The following is a 20,208-nucleotide window of genomic DNA, read 5'->3' on the forward strand; positions in this document are numbered from 1 at the left end:
TAATACCACATGGAGTTTCCTTTTCATAATTTTAGTTTTTTTGCACCCCTTTTCTGCCTTTTATTTTTTTTCTTCTATTTAACTTCAGGAAGAAGGTATTGGATTTCTACCAGAGAGCCTGCTTGTCTGGCTATTGCTCTGCTTTTTCCTACAAACCAAATCACTACTCCTTGTCGCCCCAGCTACATGGCAAGTGCATAAAAATGCAGCATGGTCTTGGGCACAGCACAGTTTCAGCCATGTGTGATATTGGTGGGAATACTCCTATCAAGCATACTGGCCGATATGATAGCTGCAGTTCTGATGGTGAGTGTCTGGTTATTGACCTATTAACAGGTTTGTGTATTCATTTTGCCTTATACTCTATTTTTTTTCTCATTGCTACGTGGTTTTTTCTATTTTAAATTTCAATCTTGATTAATCTTTTAATACCCACTCATGCATTTCTTGTTCGCTTGCTAATTTTTCATGCTCCTTCATTCTAATACCCACAGAAGGTATTGGGGAGGTGACAGAGGTTTTTACTCAAGCAATGAGTGGTCAGATCTTTATGGGGATGGTGTCCTCACAGTATCAGGCTCGTCTGGACATTGTTCGTCTAATTGATGGATTAGTGAATGCCTGCATCCGCTTTGTGTATTTCTCTATGGAGGATGAGCTGAGAAGCAAGGTGAGATTAAATATTTTTGTAATGCGGTAATATTTATTGTGCTATCTTCTAATCGTATATACCATTAAGCATTCTCGTCCCTTTACTCAGGTGTTTGCTGAGAAAATGGGTCTTGAGACTGGATGGAACTGCCACATTTCTCTAACTCCAAATGGCGATGGACCCGGGTCTGAGGTTCCCCCATCCAGCCCCAGTCATGCTGGTTCTTTGCGAGATGATCTTCATCAGGGTAGGAAACCAATCATGTATTCTTGATATTGTGGTTCTTTATATGTATTCTTTATATTGTGGTTTCCTCAAGGCACCCTCCATATCACTACCACGGGAGGTAGGACCCCGCCTCTAATAAGGACAGGAAAAAGCACAAGAGGTTTTTACCGACCATTGGTTTTTACTGTCTCTATCTGCCAACAAGAGGATACTACCGTCTCTGGGCTGGTGGCAGGGAAGGCCAGTAATAAATGGATCCACCAGGCAGCGGGGGTAAGGTCCTACCTACTCATTTTGCTGCTCCCATTCCCTCCTGGGTCTGGGACCTGTGACAACACCTCCTGTGCCGTTCTGTGGTTGATACTGGCTGCGGTCCTCCCCGGTTTTTCCATGGACTCCTCTAGGACTTGTGTGCGTTCCTCTGTGGAAGGCATGTTGGCATCGTCACTTTCGGTCAGCATCATGACACACTTACGGTTTAGCAGCGACGCTCCAAAAAAAATATGGCGGCGCCCACCGCTAGCGGCAGAAGATCCACGTGAAATCTCCGTTCCCAGAAATGAGAAAGGGGTCAAAGGTCTACAGGAAATCAAGCAAATCCCCCTTTTTCAGGATTGGCCGATTTTCTCCACGCTAATCCCGGTCACCTGTCTTAAGGTCTTCTGTCCAAATTCATTCTCAGGTAGGATCTCTGCTACCGACAACTGTTGTGAGTTTGTCAAGAGTTGTGTTTTCCTTGGGATGGATAACATGATCCTTCAATCCGGTTCTTCTGAATCTTGCGTGTCCTCTGGACCTGTAAGCTTGTTCCAGGGGAGGGGGTAAAAGTTTTTCTTATGTTATGCCGGCTTAATTTTTGTTATCATTGTTTATTTTTTGTATATAGGCGGAAAAGGAGCCCCCTTCAAAACCTAGAAAAGAAACACAGATTTGTAGATGTGCTTTTTGCACTAAAATGTTATCTTCATATAAGACGTTTTAATGTCAAATGTGTACAGAAAAAGCTATCCGGGTAGAGCAGCCATCTTTAGTGGAGGAAATTAAAGGGATGGTCAAACAGGAGATACAATCCTCTCTGACGTCCCTTTTCTCAAGCATACTTCCCAGCTGATCCCCCTCCCACACCTAAAAAAAACAAAAACCATGGTGAAAAAGAGAATAGTGGTTATATTCTCTTATTATTAGTTGTACTAGAGAATGGAGAGAGTGCATCTGTCTCCACACCACAGAAAGAAGAGAAATCCTATTTCTCATCTGAATTTATGGTCGAACTGCTGGGGGCAGTGAGAAGTGCAATGTGGGTTGAAGTCCAGAGATCACATTCAGTCCAAGATAAAATGTTTGCGGACCTGAGAACCGAGAGAAAACGAGTATTCCCTATACATAAGAACCTCAAAGAGCTTATGGAGGATGAATGAAAATTTCCAAAGAAACGGGTAACTATACCTCATGAAATTAGTGAGAGATTTCCCCTGGACGAGGAAGAAATAAAATCCTGGTGATATCCAGGTAGCGAAGGCATGGAAAGACACTTCTCCCATTTGAGGACTCTTCTCAGCTAAAAGAACCATTAGACAGGAAGGCTGACAGTCTCCTTAAATCCTGGGAAGCTACCTCCGCTCTACTACAGAGGAATATTGGTGCCACCTGTGTAGCCAGTTCTATATTTAGATGGCTTGACAAACTTAAAGGAACAGTGTTACCACAATTTTTTTTTTAATATGTTAAAGATGTTAGTGCTTTATTAAAAACGTTTGGATTAATTTGTGTGTTTGTGTGTTACTTTTTCTTATTTTTACACTTTTTCTTCCCTATGGGGGCTGCCATTTTTTTTTCCATTTCTGTATGTGTCGATTAACGACACATACAGACATGGAATACGGCAGCCACAGTCCCATAGGGACTGCGAACGGGGCCCGTTCCATCCACTTGAATGTACGCCGTCTGTGTGGGAACGGCGCATGCGCCGCTCCCACACAGTCCAATTTGAAATGCGCGCCGTCCGGCGCCATTTTCCTGTGGACCGGAAGTCGCGGCCGGACAGTAAGATTACTACTTCCGGTCGCGGCTTCCGGACTTGTGCACTTGGACCAGCGGCAGCAGACGGAGCGGACGGGCCGGAGGGAGCCGCGGCGGCAGGAGCAGGTAAGAGATTTCTATGTATGTTCGTGTTTGTGTGTGTTTACTACTGTATGTAAACCTACTACACTGTGTGTTAGCTCAAAAAATGGCGACACACAGTGTAGGAGGTTAGACCGTTCAATCCCCTCGTTTATCCCGGCACTAGCCAGGATAAAGGAGGGGGGGATGCTGAGAGCTCACTAGAGCGAGGGCTTTTTACCCAATTTTGCTGCATAAAGCAATGTGGTTGCTTTACCACATGCAATGCTGCAATTTTGGGAATGGCTCCATCTAGTGACCAGCAATGGGAAATATTATAAATTAGAATCCAATTGAATCCAATTTATAATATTTCCTGACTCGTGAAAAAAAAAAAAAAAAATAGAACAATGTTTAATCACCTACACACTAATTGTTTAACTAAAAAAAAAACAAAACATGTTTTGCTGCCAACACATTCCCTCCAAGGGAAGACATTATTGTGTCAATCCCCCTTCTCTCCAAAGCCACAGGTTTTTTTGACAGATTGCTCAGCAGACTCAATAAAAATTTAATCTAGAGCGAGTGTACTCTCCAACACCACAAGAAGAGCCTTGTGGCTAAAAATGTGGCCTGGGGATCCGCTATCTAAAAATAAATTATGTGCCATACCTTTTTCAGGGGGAATGTGTTCGGTCCAGATCTAGATACCACTTTAGAAAAGACATCAGACAAAAAGAAAACCTTTCCTGAACCTAAAGTTCCAAAAAAGAAACAGTTTTTTCGCCCCTTTTGTAATCCACAACAAACCTATAGGGGAAAGGGGAAATCAGGCAGGTGGTGCTACCCAAAAGGGGGAAGAGGAAGGAACATCTTCCTTAACCAGAACAGGCCTAATCAGAATAGACAATGATGTCAGGGAAGTAGGAGGTGGAAGTTAAAAAAAATGGCCCCAATGGGAAACCATCTCTTCCAGCAACTGGATTCTGGATTCAAAATATATTTCTCCTCCTACCCCCAAATAAAATGGTTATAACCCATCTTCAATCCCTTACTCTTCAGACATCGCTGTCCGAAGGTGTGCAAAATTTATTATGCAAAGAGTCAATATCTACAGTAGTGCTGGGCAATTAATCGATATTCAGCGCAATTAATCGACGTTATCTTTCAAATTTCGGTTCAATCAATTATTTTCTCCCAGTATAAACTGTATCTGCATCTTCAGGACGTTATAAAGAGAAGTGTAGAACTTCAAGAATTCTTTAGTTATGGAATTTATATTAGTGGCAGAGGGTCCCGAGGCTGTTTTTGATTTCGTGTATGAAAGAGCTGTCTGGTTTTTTTTCCTTAGTAGAGCGGACATGACCCTAGACCCCCTGTCACCATGTGCATAGAATTTGAATTTACTCTTCACATCTTAGCTGACTGGACATTCGACAAATCTCCTAATTTCTTCCTCAGGTCTGTGAGGTCACTTTGAACAGAGTGTGCTTTTGAGTGTTTACTCATACCCTCACGAGTAGAGATCTGCGCAAGCAGGGAGTTAAGTTCTGCAGTGCGTTCTTTTTTTGCATTGTGAGCCCAAGGCTATCAGTTCACCTCGGATGAAAGCTTTGTGGGCTTGCCATACTATCGGCGAAGATATGTCTGACGACACATTCCTATGGAAGAAATCTACCAAAAGATTGTTAAGCTTTTCAAATCGTCAAGGCTGATCGATCAGGGTCTCGTTGAGGGACCAGGTCCAGGCTCTGGGTGGAATGTTTGAGAAGGAGATGGACATTGAGACTGGGGCATGGTCTGAAAGGGTAATGGATCCTATATGAGTGTTGTTAACTATAGGGAGAGATCTACTGTAAATGAAAACCTAATCTAACCTATGATATGAGTTATGTAGTGGGGAGACAAAAGTATAATCTTTTGTGTCTGGATGGTGTAGGCGCCAAACGTCAACCAAGTCTAGAAGTCGTAGTCTAGATTTAAGTTTTAGGAGAGAAGAGTGAGAAATGGACGATCTCTAGAGCAGTGTCCAGAGGCGGATCCAACGCTAAATTGAAATCTCCCCCCTACAATTTCCATTCCTTCCGCAAAGTCTTTAAACTTCTCTAATGTCTCAATAAGCCATGGAACCTGCTGATGGTTGGATGCGTAAAGATTTGCAGTGGAGACAAGAGAGCATGTTAGATAACCTTTAAGAAAGGGAAATCTGCCTTCGGGGTCAGAGTGTCACTGTGTGTGTATAGGACGTTTTTGTGAGGGGATATACTAACACCTTTCGATGAGAACCCGGGGTGTGAGCTGTGAAAATTGATGGGGAGAAATTTACACCGGTTTTAATAAATCTCCCCAATGTCTTTGTATAGCTGAAAGGTCGCCCCCATGTACACCAGCCCAACACTGGTGGCTGCGTATGGACTGCGGTGGGCTTAAAAATTCCAGGGCTAATTTTAAGTCCCAGGAAGGCACTGCTCTTTTCTGTTCCAGCATGACTGTGCCCCACTGCACAAAGCGAGGTGCATAAAGGCATGATTGGGTGAGTTTGGTGTGGAAGAGCATGACTGGCCCGCACAGAGCCCTGACCCCATCCAAAACCTTTGGGATAAACTAGAATGAAGATTGCGAGCCAGGCACTCTTCTCCAACACCAGTTTCTGACCTCAAATGCTCTTCTGGACGAATGGGTAAAAAAATTCCCACAGATAAACTCCAAAATCTTGTAGAAAGCCTCCCCAAAAGAGAGGAAGCTGTTTTAGCTTCAAAGTGGGGACCAACTCCATATTTAATACCTATGGTTTTAGAATGGGGTGTCACAAAAGCTCCTATAGCTGTAATGTGTAGGTTTTTACAATACTTTTGTACACATGGTTACTATAGTTTCAGGTAGCTATTGCCAACGTAGACATTAGTCTTATTATAGTAGGCAGACCACGCTTTATTCTTGTGCAGTTAATTTTTAATTGTACTTATTTATTATGTAACCTTTCTTCCCTTGTTAGCTTCGCGGGAGGATACAGAAGGTCTACTTCTCATGGATGACGAGGGGCACTCCGATATGATTAGTTTCCAGCCTACTGACAGTGATGTCCCCAGCTTTTTTGAAGATTCCAACCGTGTAAGAAAAATTACTTAAGGCTGTTGATTGCATGGCATTTTAGTTAAGGTTAGGCTAGGTGTGCATCAGGTTCGGCAGGACCATTTCAAAAGAGTCCTACTGTATGTGTGCCCCAAATGTATTCAAGTGTATTCCTATACAGATACATATGCCAGCCATTCACTCCCATTTAAAAAACCATTTGCATTCGGTTGTATTGAATAGCACAGTGAACTAAAATTTTCAATACATTTGGGACTGTGGCATCCCGATGTATGCCAAAAGAATACCCATTTGGTTAACTTTTGGCTATTACACCCATGTATAGTTTAGGAGATTTTCGCAGCATACATATTGAACGTCCACCATACAATCCATCCTTAGGCCCTGTTTACACTGCAAAAAATCTGCCTCCGAATTCCTTCAGGGTATTTTCTGCCTCCCGATGATTTCAATGGGAGGTCAGAGGCGGAAATCGCGGCAAGAAAGGACATTCTGCTTTTTTTCTTTTCCTCGAACGGACAAAAGACGTCCAGGAAAAAAACCGCCTCGGCTTCCCATTGAAATAAATGGGGGGCGATTTCGGACGTTTTTTTGCCACTTATTCCGACATGGTTTCAACGTCAAAATCAGCGCAAAAAAGCTGTATCAACTGAACCTTACTGGTGTAACTGAAACCGTTATGACCTGCTGTTCACTATACATAGTAGTGAAAGGCTAAAATACTGTAAGTGCTAGCTGCCCCATGCTCTGCTAGGAATATTAAAGAAGAATAGCGCTCTGTGACTTAGCATGTTTTCTGACCGCACTGCAATGTGACCATGAAAATCTTTTTTCCCTGCTATAGGCAAAGCTCCCTCGTGGTATCCAACAAGTTAGACCTCATCTGCAGAATATTGATAATGTTCCCCTGCTGGTCCCACTCTTTACTGACTGCGCCCCTGAAAGTGAGTAAAGTATGACGTATGTAAATGACAAAAAAGGAGCCGTAGTGGGTGTTTTTATACTTCTTTGTTTCCTAGCTATGTGTGAAATGATCCAGATCATGCAGGAGTATGGAGAGGTAACGTGCTGTATGGGAAGTTCTGCGAGCATCAGGAACAGTGGATTGTTCTTACAAAGTGATATCAGGTCAGCAGGACTTCTTACTTGTCTTAATTATTTTCTCAGTTTTTTACTTCTACTTTAACCCGTTAGTGACCGGCCCATAGTCTTTTTACGTCGGTCACTAACGGGCCTTATTCCGATGCCATAGACTTTTTACGGCACTGCATCAGAGTAAAGTAAACAGAGCAGGGAGCAGTCAAATCTCCCTGCTCTCAGCAGCCAGAGGCAGCTGAGGGCTGGGGGCATCCCTGCTCTGCCGGGCGAGATCGATATTAGTATCGATCTCACCTGTTTAACCCCTCAGATGCGGTGCTCAATAGCGAGCACCGCATCTGAGTGGTTTTGGAGAGAGGGAGGGAGCTCCCTCTCATCCCACCGTCACCCAGCGATAAGATCGCCGAGTGTCTGTGTCTCCCATGGCAGCCGGGGGCCTAATAAAAGCCCCCAGGTCTGCCTGTAATGAATGCCTGCTAGATCATGCCGCAGGCATGACCTAGCAGATGCCTGTCCGTTTTAAACGGACAGGCAGTAATACACTGCAATACAAAAGTATTGCAGTGTATTATAATAGGGATCGGAGGATCGCATAGTGAAGTCCCCTAGTGGGACTAGTATAAAAGTTTAAAAAAAAGTTTAATAAAGTTAATTTAAAAAAAATGTGAAAAAAAAAAATGAAAAACCCACTTTTTCCCCTTACAAACTGCTTTACTATTAAAAAAACTAAATAAAGTTAAAAAGTTACACATATTTGGTATCGCCGCGTCCGTAACGACCCCGACTATAAAGCTATTACATTACTTAACCCGCACGGTGAACGCCGTAAAAAATGAAATAGAAAACTAAGGAAAAATTTCTGTTTTCTGTGAATCCCGACTTTAAAAAAAAATGTGATTAAAAAGTGATCAAAAAGTCGCATCTACTCTAAAATGGTAGCAATAAAAACTACAAGTCTTCCCGCAAAAAAAAAGCCCTCATACAACTGCATCGGCCAAAAAATAAAAACGTTACGGCTCTTCAAATATAGAGACACAAGAACAAATAATTTTGAAAAAAAAGCGTTTTTACTGTGTAAAAGTAGTAAAACATACAAAAACTATACAAATTTGGTATCGTTGCAATCGTAACAACCCGCTGAATAACCTCAAAATGGTGCTATTAAAAAATACAACTTGTCCCGCAAAAAACAAGACCTTATACAGCTATGTCGATGCAAAAATAAAAAAGTTATAGCTCTTGGAATGCGACGATGGAAACAACTTAAAAAATAGCCTGGTCATTAAGGTCTAAAATAGGCTGGTCATTAAGGGGTTAAGGCAGTAAACCAGCAAATACATTCCAAGTGTAGTCTGTGCACTGGCCTCCCTGCATACGATGGCTACTCTCTCTTTGTGTACACTGACTGAACGTCTTTGTCTATGCTCAATAAGTTGGTGGAGCCTGGTCATCTAGTCTTTTATACCTGGTCATCTAGTCTTCTATACCTGGTCATCTAGTCTTTTATATCTGGTCGTCTAGTCTTTTATATCTGGTCATCTAGTCTTTTATATCTGGTCATCTAGTCTGTTATACCTGGTCATCTAGTCTGTTATACCTGGTCATCTAGTCTCTTATATCTGGTCATCTAGTCTGTTATACCTGGTCATCTAGTCTTTTATATCTGGTCATCTAGTCTTTTATACCTGGTCGTCTAGTCTTTTATACCTGGTCATTAGTCTTTTATACCTGGTCATCTAGTCTTTTATACCTGGTCATCTAGTCTTTTATATCTAGTCTTTTATACCTGGTCATCTAGTCTTTTATACCTGGTCATCTAGTCTTTTATATCTGGTCGTCTAGTCTTTTATATCTGGTCGTCTAGTCTTTTATATCTGGCCGTCTAGTCTTTTATATCTGGCCGTCTAGTCTTTTATATCTGGCCGTCTAGTCTTTTATATCTGGCCGTCTAGTCTTTTATATCTGGCCGTCTAGTCTTTTATATCTGGCCGTCTAGTCTTTTATATCTGGCCGTCTAGTCTTTTATATCTGGCCGTCTAGTCTTTTATATCTGGCCGTCTAGTCTTTTATATCTGGCCGTCTAGTCTTTTATATCTGGTCGTCTAGTCTTTTATACCTGGTCATCTAGTCTTTTATACCTGGTCATCTAGTCTTCTATACCTGGTCATCTAGTCTTTTATATCTGGTCGTCTAGTCTTTTATATCTGGTCATCTAGTCTTTTATATCTGGTCATCTAGTCTGTTATACCTGGTCATCTAGTCTGTTATACCTGGTCATCTAGTCTCTTATATCTGGTCATCTAGTCTGTTATACCTGGTCATCTAGTCTTTTATATCTGGTCATCTAGTCTTTTATACCTGGTCGTCTAGTCTTTTATACCTGGTCATTAGTCTTTTATACCTGGTCATCTAGTCTTTTATACCTGGTCATCTAGTCTTTTATATCTAGTCTTTTATACCTGGTCATCTAGTCTTTTATACCTGGTCATCTAGTCTTTTATATCTGGTCGTCTAGTCTTTTATATCTGGCCGTCTAGTCTTTTATATCTGGCCGTCTAGTCTTTTATATCTGGCCGTCTAGTCTTTTATATCTGGCCGTCTAGTCTTTTATATCTGGCCGTCTAGTCTTTTATATCTGGCCGTCTAGTCTTTTATATCTGGTCGTCTAGTCTTTTATACCTGGTCGTCTAGTCTTTTATACCTGGTCATTAGTCTTTTATACCTGGTCATCTAGTCTTTTATACCTGGTCATCTAGTCTTTTATATCTAGTCTTTTATACCTGGTCATCTAGTCTTTTATACCTGGTCGTCTAGTCTTTTATATCTGGTCGTCTAGTCTTTTATATCTGGTCGTCTAGTCTTTTATATCTGGCCGTCTAGTCTTTTATATCTGGCCGTCTAGTCTTTTATATCTGGCCGTCTAGTCTTTTATATCTGGCCGTCTAGTCTTTTATATCTGGTCGTCTAGTCTTTTATACCTGGTCGTCTAGTCTTTTATACCTGGTCGTCTAGTCTTTTATACCTGGTCGTCTAGTCTTTTATACCTGGTCGTCTAGTCTTTTATACCTGGTCGTCTAGTCTTTTATACCTGGTCGTCTAGTCTTTTATACCTGGTCGTCTAGTCTTTTATATCTGGTCGTCTAGTCTTTTATACCTGGTCGTCTAGTCTTTTATACCTGGTCGTCTAGTCTTTTATATCTGGTCGTCTAGTCTTTTATATCTGGTCGTCTAGTCTTTTATATCTGGTCGTCTAGTCTTTTATATCTGGTCGTCTAGTCTTTTATATCTTTCTTTTTAATTTGTCATTTCTAGTTTTGTTCTTCTAAATGTTAGCTGTGCAGTTGTGTGTTTTTTGTTTTTTTTTGTTTCTGCAGATCTGTCTTGCTTATGATTTTGTCCTGTGTCCTCATATCGCGTGTTACTGCATCTCAGCTTTCTAGCTCTCAGACAGTAAAGTGATTTTGCAAATGTGTTTTCCCCTTCTGGGATCAATTCCATGCTGTATGAAATTTGGTGCATCTTGGTAGACACTTTTCACTTCCTTAGACCACCTATTAGTTGGCTTAGTTCACGCCAGTTTTTTAAGACAAAATTGTAGTGCTATTTTATGCACAGTGTTGCATCTTAATCCACGCCCCATGTGTTAGACCATTCCCCTTGTCACACTAAGTGTCTGAAACCGTAAATAAATGTGGTGCACAGCATGAACACCAGACTTCTGGCTCAATTTGAATAGTAAATCTGCCCCAAAGAGTTCAGCATCATTCGAACATTAAGAGCCTTTGATCCGCGTACCCTACTGCATCCGCTGCATGCTGGAGGTGTGGTAATTCCACTCTATTACACATTTGGTGGGACTGCCCTGTCCTTTCAACATACTGGTCCTCTATTGAATCCCATATTAATAGGATCTGTTCCACAAATATTAAGCTCACTCCATCTTTGGTACTAGTGAACTTACCTGCTCCGGACTGTCCGTCTCACTAAATATGACTTACCCTCACTGTTCATAATGGCAGCTAAATTACTTCTACCCGTCAAATAGTTGAATAAATAACCACCAGATGTTCCTATGTGGCTCTCTAGAATTAGACAAATCTATAGATTAAAGGACCTGGGAGTCTAGAACTCATAAAAAATTTTTACAACTCTGGTCCCCATTGTGTGCCCGGGAGATGCCACACACCACATAATTCTTCGTCTTTGCTCTTGTCACTATTTTGTTTTTTTCTTTTTTGTTTTTTCTTTTTTAAACCACTATTTTGTTTTCTGATTTGCTTGTCATACCAGTACTGTAAGTGTTCTGACGCTACGAATAATGATGATCACTTTCTTGAGATGTTATGCCCTTTATTTTCAAAATAAAGATTGAATTTAAAAAAAAAGTTTCATCAGCACATTCCAGCAACTGTCGCCATTTTCTTGTGTAATATATATATATATATATATATATATATATATATGTATGTATGTGCATGTTTCACCTCTTGGGGGATGATATCCAAAATTAATATGGTGAATGAGATGGGATTCCCTCTATCGGTCTATAACTGTTTGAGAATCCCCCTAATGTATCATGTATATGTTATGTAAGTATTTTGTTTTTGTTATTTTCCATGCAATTTTCTGTTCTGATGAATGTCTTTTAAAAGGATTTTCCCAATAAAATTCACTGACTGCAGGAAATGGGCTAAAATATCAAAATAATTTCTACTTCCCTGATAAACCTGTTGCCGCTCCGGTGGCTCCCAGTTTATCTAGCTTCAGTTATGACGTTCCCGTATAGTCCACATGATCGCTGTAGCCAATCACTGGCCTCAGAGGTGTATTAACCGCTCACTTTAAATTTGGCCTTTTCTTGCAACTTTTTATACCTATGCCCATGGCTTTGCCCATTTTTTATTACTACTTTTGAAAATGTTTCCATTTTACTTTATGCGCCTTTTACATTGACACTTGATCGCCTGACTTTGCCTGATCCTTTTTTTTTTAAATGGAATATTCATGCTGACTTGCGTTTTTGTCTCATTTTGTTTCCCTTAGTATTTCTCTGGATCCATTGTTCCCCTCTCGCTGTTCCTGGGAAATGTTTGGATATGTGAGCGGCTCTCTTAGGGCAAACACATCAGAGAAGATCTCTCCTTTGCACCTCTCTGCTGCACTTAACAGTCTACCTTGCTCCATAAACTTCAGGCAGGAAGAGAGTGTCAGCATTATCCGTCTCATTGAACAGGTCAGTATTTGCACCTCTGGGTTGAGAAATAGATTTATTTATTTTTTTTGCCTTGTATTTTATTATTACCTATTATGTAATTATGTGCCTGATTCAGAACTATGAGCATATTGGGGGGTCATTATTCGTGTATATTCTTTATCATTTTTTGCGTACTTGTATTAAGTCTCATTCTAGAGTTATGATATACATATATGTTCTATAATAATCCCTGACCCCACACAGTTTGTAAATTGTAACATTTGTACTCTTACTGTAGATTGTATTGTGTGGTTATGTCTATTGTGAGTGGGTTTCTTCTCGTTGGATATTAATTAATACATTTTAATAAAGATAATTTTATATCGGCTACTGATTATAGAGGGGTGTACAATGTAGCCTTTTATTTTGGTTGTTTGCCTTTTGTTGCGTCTGTGTGCCGTTTCTTGTTTCCTCCCTCCTAATACTGTTAAGGAAAACGTGTCACGTAATTATCATTTTTTTGTGCTGGTTACAGGCTCGTCATGCAACGTATGGTATTAGGAAATGCTTTCTTTTCCTCCTCCAGTGCCAGCTGACACTTGTGAATGTGCAGGTAAGCTTCACAAGATTGATGTTCGACCCTCAGCTTGTAAAGACTGTGGCTGCATAACAACCATGAGAAGTATATAGCTGCTTGTTTGGAATGACCGCTCACGAGCATGGCAGTATTGCAACTTGGTGCACGAGCCATATATTATGTGTCAAGGACGGGTTCAGATAGACTTTGGGAAAGGCTGTCCTGATCTACCAGGATGGGATCCAATCCCATCGTGGGCACTAAATCTAGGATTCATGCAGCGATGCAGCTATATGCATGAACAGTAATGGTTCGCTGTGTGTTTTTGCGTGAAGTGGGGATAAATAATAAATGCTGAAAAATAGTGCAATAAGCTGTTTCTTTACCTATTGTTACTTTTATTTTCATTTTTTTAATCTGTTTATTTAGTTTCTGGCTTGTCTAATCCAGCTACCTCCTTGCCTCAGTACTACAGATATTCTGTGGCTGTCCTGTTTCTGTTTCCCATTACTCAGGTAAGAACATGGTTTAAAGAGAAAAAAAAAAATTCCCGTCTCTGGTAACTCTTGTTATCGGTTCAATAAAGAATAGCCTCTAAATTGGGGGAAGAGGTAGAGCAATGAGACTGTGTTTTAGTACTGCATAAGGGTTCGTTCACATCTTGAGTTTTCCGTCGGAACGGGACCCTGACACAAACGGAAAATAGGTTTCGATTTCCATCACCATTGATTTCAATAGTGATGTATCCGGTGACGATGGTTTCCGATTGTCTCCGTTGTGCAAGGGTTTTGACGGAATCAATAGCGTAGTCTACTACGCTAATCTGAATGATTTGGTAACGTTTAAGTACATAGAAGCCAGCTTGTTTTGTCCCTATGTTATCTTCTTTTATCTTGTATAGCGTCTCCCTGCTCGGAAAGCCAGCTGACAATTCTATAATGACTGTAGCAACTGGAAAAAACCTCCAGTCTATCCCCAGAAAGGTAAATACTGAATATGATGATGGAGGGAAAAAAAAACTAAAATTAGAATATCTTTTTTTCGTGGCAATGTCACTCAGATTAGCCATTAAAGTTAATGTCCGCCTTGGACAATCTTTTTGTTTGAAGGGTTCCTGAAAGATTAAAATATTCACAGGTAGTCCTGCGGCTGGGACCCCAGCTTATTGGCTGTTATCTTTGGGGTAACCTTGCAGGAAGTGTTACGTCTTCCCATAGCGCCACCACAGGAGAAATGAAGCATTACATGGTACCCAATAGAATCACTGGCTTCCCTGTGTAAAGCATGGACTTGCCTGGTACACTACAGTATTCTCTTTGTTTTGTTGATAGATGAGGTTTCTGAAGCCCCCTCTATCACCTTAGAATCCGCGAATAGGATCTTTGAAAGTATGTTTTCTAAACCAGAAAAACTATTTGAAGGATTTCTAGAGACATAAATTGTCTCTATTCACTATGCTGAGTTCATGACTGACTGTATTCTAATGTGCCCAAATGTAGCATATTATATTATATTATCTATGTAAGCCTAAACCTGTCTGATGGTCCATTTCTCCTCCACTCTCAGACCCAGCATTATTTCCTGCTTTGTTTCCTGTTGAAGTTCCTCCCTTCCTCCCTCTGCTGTCTGGCCTGCTTCTGGTTCTCTTTGCAGAGGTTTTGTGAGATTTCTTCCCATAGCAACATTACTAACTGTTCTGGGATTGCTGTGTACAGGTATGGGAAATAATGTCAATGATATCTGAATTGTTCTTAATATTAACAAATTCAATGGGGGAGATATCAGAAGTGGTAGTTGCCCATGGCAATCAATTTGGTCACTGGTTCTGTTTTCCAATGGGACTCTGAAAAATTAGGTGGAATCTGATTGTTGCCATGGGCAGCTACTGCACTTTTCCTTTGCACCAGTTTTGATACATCTACCCAATTGTGTCTTATTTCCATTTATCGTATTCGCTTTCTTGTAGCGACTCTCCTGGAGCACCTGATTGGTTTGGCTCCTTTTCTGGGGCTCTACTCTTCGCTCAGAAATTATGTGCTTGTCTCATTGTTTTACATGCAGGTGAGTAACCTCCTGTACTTCTAGATCTGGAGAGGACAGTGAAATGTTGTATTCTTAAATTGATCACATTTTTTTTCTCCAGTTTTTATCTCGATCAGCCATGTCCATCGATCAAGGCCGCTCTGGAAGAGAAACCCCTTTAGTAACGTGTGGTGGAGTTGGACTCTCCCCGTGTTGTAAGTATTGGGCCGTTCTGTAGAACAATGCATGCTTTCAGATTTATATGCATCTGATTTTTTTTTTTAAATGGTCTCCTAGGTTACTGGCGCAAGGATTTCAGATAGCCCTTGACCTGCAACTATGGGCAAACCCTGATGCACCGCTCACTTTCCACATATGGGACATCCCGCTGTTGTCCTGGTTGCTGGGACCACTCTCTCTCTTTCTTGTCTTAATCATCAATGAGATTGTCAAATTGCACGAGATCAGGTATTAGAAAAGCTCTTTTCCAATTGTAGCACATTCACCTTTTATTCGCCTTCTACGGTCACTTGTACTGTACAGTTTGACTTATTCAGAGTGACTTATTATACCTTTTTATAAACTATACATATTCTGGATGTAACCACCCAATATTTATTTTATTTTTTATTTATTTTTATTTAGGGTTCGTGTCCGTTATCAAAAGCGACAGAAACTTCAATTTGAAACAAAACTTGGAATGAACTCTCCATTTTGATTGCACTGCTCATCACTGTGTTCTGTGGGGGGTGTATTGTTCCCACAAGATCAAATAAGGGGGAGGCGGACGGAACTGGTATAACTTAATCCAGTGTTACCATGTGGGGAGATGCTGCGGACTTTGCTGTTTTATAGCTCCCTAAAGCCAGCCGTGACCGCTTCTGCCTCCCCCACCTGTTGTGCCTCCACAGTCTCCCTGGCTGTTTACATACAATTAGCAGTGGAGAAGCTATCCCATTACTTCCCTTCCCACTGCACTGACAAATTGAGGGAGGGGTTATTAACAGTTTTTTGTTTTTTTCTGACACATCGTGCATGGTTAACCCTGCTGGTCCAAAGCTCTGTTCTTCTATTGCTCTTCTCCAGGCCTCTGTGCCATATGCATGGGTTAACTAGCATGGGAATATCTGATGTCCTTTATACTACTGGACTTAGTCTCTCTTTGCATCTAGGCACAGGATGAATGGAAAGTTTTTATTTTATTTTAAATGATGTATATTTTCTATCAAGAGATTGAGAGTTTGTGATTTGTTACTAAAACATGTAAATAAAGCAAGTAATTGGATCTCTGGTGCCTGGAAAAAATAATTATTTTTTTCTCTTGAAGGGATATTCTGGTCTGACAAATTAGGCATATTCACTGTGAAATTTTCTATTTTACTTTGGAGATAAATTACAAAAAAATTCCAGGTTCTTTGCCTATTGTCACTAAAAAGGAACTTACATTGTTTACTTACAGTGGGTGAAAATCTGTCTATATTGAATAACCGAATACCTATAGAAACATATATAGACACAATAAATCCAAAAAATAACCAATAGTACAAAATATAGCACCATCCGGTGTATCAAAAATACCTTTATTAGAACGCATTATAAAAACATATATAGGCCATCAATATATATATAAAATAACATACAATAAAATTTGATGGTATGAGGGATCACAATACATCAAATTGCATATACAATCAATATTGGGGTCTGGTCTATAACTACTCAATAATACTCTACAAAAATACACCTCATAAATTACTAGTATCTTTTCATGGGGTCCACCCCTTGAAAAAGCTGACGGCGAAACGCGCGTCTGTTTGTGGTCTGTGGTATGTCTTTTGGGGCATCAATATGCAAAACACGCGTTGGTACGTAATTTGGATCTTTGATCCTTGTCACTTGTACATCTGTACCCCTTGTCTAGTGATTATGTACTTACAATAAAACGTGGTTGTGGAATGAGGGATCACAATGCATCAAATTACATATACAATCAATATTAGGATCTGGTCCAATATACACCTCATAAATTACTAGTATGTAAGTACATAATCACTAGACAAGGGGTACAGATGTACAAGTGACAAGGATCAAAGATCCAAATTAGGTCAAGTATCAACCCGTGTTTTGCATATTGATGCCCCAAAAGACAGACCACAAACAGACGCCCCGACACGCGTTTTGCCGTCAGCTTTTTCAAGGGGTGGACCCCATAAAAAGATACTAGTAATTTGAGGTATATTTTTGTATAGTGTTGTTGAGTATTTATAGACCAGACCCCAATATTGATTGTATTTGTAATTTGATGCATTGTGATCCCTCCACCACGTTTTATTGTATGTCATTTTATATATATACTGATGGCCTATATATGGTTTTTATAATGCGTTCTAATAAAGGTATTTTTGATATACTGGATAGTGCTATATTTTGTACTATTGGTTATTATTTTTTGGATGTATTGTGTCTATATATGTTTCTATAGGTATTCTATTGCTAGCGTTGATATATATGGACGTTTATTGTTTGTTTTTTTTCATGTATGTGGTCTGTAATCGAGGCTAAGGATTACATTTTTACTCTAAACATCCTTGGAAAATTTCCAGTTGAGTTCTCTCTTCCAGTGACAGATAAAATTGGGAGTGCAAAAAGAAGCCACAAAATCTCTCAGCAATCCATAGAACAGGTATAGTGTGGCCCACATTTATTAATAATGGAATATTTTGTACCAATGAAATTATAGAGGGTAATTTGTGAGCTTTGGGCTTAATTTATTGAAAGGTGTACACCTCTTAATAAATCTGCTGCATTTAGAATTGTCTTAATTTATTTTTTACACCTGCTATGAGCAGTCGTACATTTGTCGCTTTTAGAACCTTGGCTTTCGATAAATGCTGCTAAAAGTGCGTTTACAGCCTGACCACGCCTACTTTTTCTCACCTGAATTCTTTTTTCGCAGTGAAAAGACAAATGTCACAAATTTGGCCCAATTTTAGTTTCAACTTTTCAACCTGTGCAATTCTCTGCCCAAATCAGTTGTAACGGAATAATAAATGTGGGCCAGAGTGTGTCTGATGTTCTTAAAAAAGCACTCCAGCAATTTTTTTATTTTGTTTGCCTATATTCAGTTGTGTTTGAAAGTTTGGGAACCCTTCACAGTTTTCTATATTTCTGTATAAATTTAGCCTAAAACTACATCAGATTTTCATTTTGTAGATGGTGGTTCTGCGGCTAATTTCTTGGATCTTCAGGTTGCAAAAACATTGGCTATCCCCTTGTCCAGCTGAGTACCCCAGTCAAAGTATCCGCTATAGATAATTCCCCTCTCTCTCAGGGGGCAGTCAAGCTCTCCACTCCGCCTGTTAGTTTGTAAGTGTGTACTTTGTATACTAAACTAATCTCTTTATCCTAGAAAATTTTCCTTCTGAGGTGGTAATGGGTATTCCATGGTTTCAGACCCATAATCCTGTTATTGATTGGGTAAAAACAGATTTAATTAAGTGGCATTCTAAATGTTCTGATTCTTGCATGTCTTTGTCTACTGCTAACTTATCTTGCAACGCACTATCGTTGCTGGAGTGCATTCAAGATTTTGAGAATGTCCTTTCTGAAATCGGTTGTGAATCTCTCCCTCCTCATAGGCCGTATGACTTCCCCAATGTACTTCTCCCTAATGCTAAGCTGCCTAAGGGGCGGATACTCCAGATGGTCATTATGAGTATTTGGGCATGCCTTTTGGTTTAAAGAGGCTGTGTCACCAGATTTTCAAACCCATATCTCCTATTGCAGCAGATCGGCGCTGCAATGTAGATTACAGTAACGTTTTGTTTTTTTCCAAAACGAGCATTTCTGGCCAAGTTATGACCATTTTTATATTTATGCAAATGAGCCTTTCTTAACTTTAAACACGCCCAGTTGTACATAAGAGAGGCTCATTTGCATAAATATAAAAATGGTCATAACTTGGCCAAAAATGCTAGTTTTTGAAAAAAAAAACGTTACGGTTATCTACATTGCAACGCCGATCACATGCAATACGAGATAGGGGTTTGAAAATCTGGTGACAGAGCCTCTTTAAGTAATGCTCCAGCGATTTTTCAAAACCTGGTTAACCCTTTCATGACCAAGGATCATGCCCCTGTGTCCAGGTCAAACTTTTCATTTTTGATATGCACTAACAATAATATCTTTGGAACCGCTTTGAATATCACAACTATTTTTACTTTGTTTTTTACAAGACTTATGAGGCTTTCATTTTCTAGATTAGTTTAATTCAGTGTTTTTCATTTATATTATGAGCAGACAAGTCACTAAAATTTAAAAAAAACAAAAACTTTTATATATTTATATATATATATATATATATATATATATATATTATGAAGGAAATAAATATTTGATCCCTTGCTGATTTTGTAAGTTTGCCCACTGTCAAAGACATGAACAGTCTAGAATTTTTAGGCTAGGTTAATTTTACCAGTGAGAGAGAGATTATATAAAAATAAAAAAATAAAATCACAGTCCAAATTATATGTATTTATTTGCATTGTGCACAGAGATATAAGTATTTGATCCCCTGCCAACCATTAAAGGAACAGTGTCACGAAAAAAAAATTTTTACATCAGTTTGATTTTAGTGTTTTATTAAAAACTTTTATATTTATTTGTGTGTTTGTGTTTTACTTTTTTTTATTTTTGAACTTTTTCTTCCCTATGGGGGCTGCCATTTTTTTTTTCCATTTCTGTGTGTGTCGATTAACGATACATACAGACATGGAATACGGCAGCTACAGTCCCATAGTGAATGCGAACGGGGCCCGTTCCATCCACTATGCTGTACGCCGTCTGTGTGGGAACGGCGAATGCGCCGCTCCCACACAGTCCAAGTTGAACTGTGCGCCATCCGGCGCCATTTTCCTGTAGACCGGAAGTCGCGGCCGGACAGTAAGATTACTACTTTCGGTCGCGGCTTCCGGACTTGTGCACTTGGAGCGGCGGTAGCAGACGGACTAGAGGGAGCGGCGGTGACTGGAGCAGGTAAGTTATTTATGTGTATGTAAGTGTTTTACTGTGTGTTTACTAGTGTATGTAAACCTACTACACTGTGTGTTAGCTCAAAAAATGGAGACACAGTGTAGGAGGTTTGACCGTTCAATCCCCTCGTTTCTCCCGGCACTAGCCAGGATAAAGGAGGGGGGGATTCTGAGAGCTCACTAGAGCGAGTGAGTTTTCTCACATTTTGCAGCA

At 40.0% G+C, this 20,208-nt stretch overlaps 1 protein-coding gene across 6 annotated transcripts in view; it reads left to right on the top strand.

The window, feature by feature from the left end:
- Positions 1 to 16,249, top strand: part of TMEM94 (transmembrane protein 94) — a 53,768-nt gene extending 37,519 nt beyond the window's left edge. For 5 of the 6 annotated variants that reach the window (XM_075845955.1, XM_075845951.1, XM_075845952.1 and 2 more), the window contains 15 exons: positions 89 to 306; positions 495 to 670; positions 761 to 899; positions 5,976 to 6,091; positions 6,918 to 7,017; positions 7,093 to 7,201; positions 12,215 to 12,404; positions 12,901 to 12,978; positions 13,372 to 13,457; positions 13,844 to 13,925; positions 14,509 to 14,657; positions 14,909 to 15,003; positions 15,086 to 15,179; positions 15,262 to 15,432; positions 15,610 to 16,249. In XM_075845955.1, the coding sequence (XP_075702070.1) occupies positions 89 to 306; positions 495 to 670; positions 761 to 899; positions 5,976 to 6,091; positions 6,918 to 7,017; positions 7,093 to 7,201; positions 12,215 to 12,404; positions 12,901 to 12,978; positions 13,372 to 13,457; positions 13,844 to 13,925; positions 14,509 to 14,657; positions 14,909 to 15,003; positions 15,086 to 15,179; positions 15,262 to 15,432; positions 15,610 to 15,682 (1,876 nt within the window). In that variant the 3' untranslated portion in view covers positions 15,683 to 16,249. The remainder of the gene's footprint in view (positions 1 to 88; positions 307 to 494; positions 671 to 760; positions 900 to 5,975; positions 6,092 to 6,917; positions 7,018 to 7,092; positions 7,202 to 12,214; positions 12,405 to 12,900; positions 12,979 to 13,371; positions 13,458 to 13,843; positions 13,926 to 14,508; positions 14,658 to 14,908; positions 15,004 to 15,085; positions 15,180 to 15,261; positions 15,433 to 15,609) is intronic. The other variant, XM_075845956.1, reaches the window with a different exon arrangement.
- Positions 16,250 to 20,208: the final 3,959 nt, after the last annotated feature.

The sequence above is a fragment of the Rhinoderma darwinii genome, chromosome 13, assembly GCF_050947455.1.
Source record: "Rhinoderma darwinii isolate aRhiDar2 chromosome 13, aRhiDar2.hap1, whole genome shotgun sequence".
Classification (NCBI taxonomy): Eukaryota; Metazoa; Chordata; class Amphibia; order Anura; family Rhinodermatidae; genus Rhinoderma; species Rhinoderma darwinii.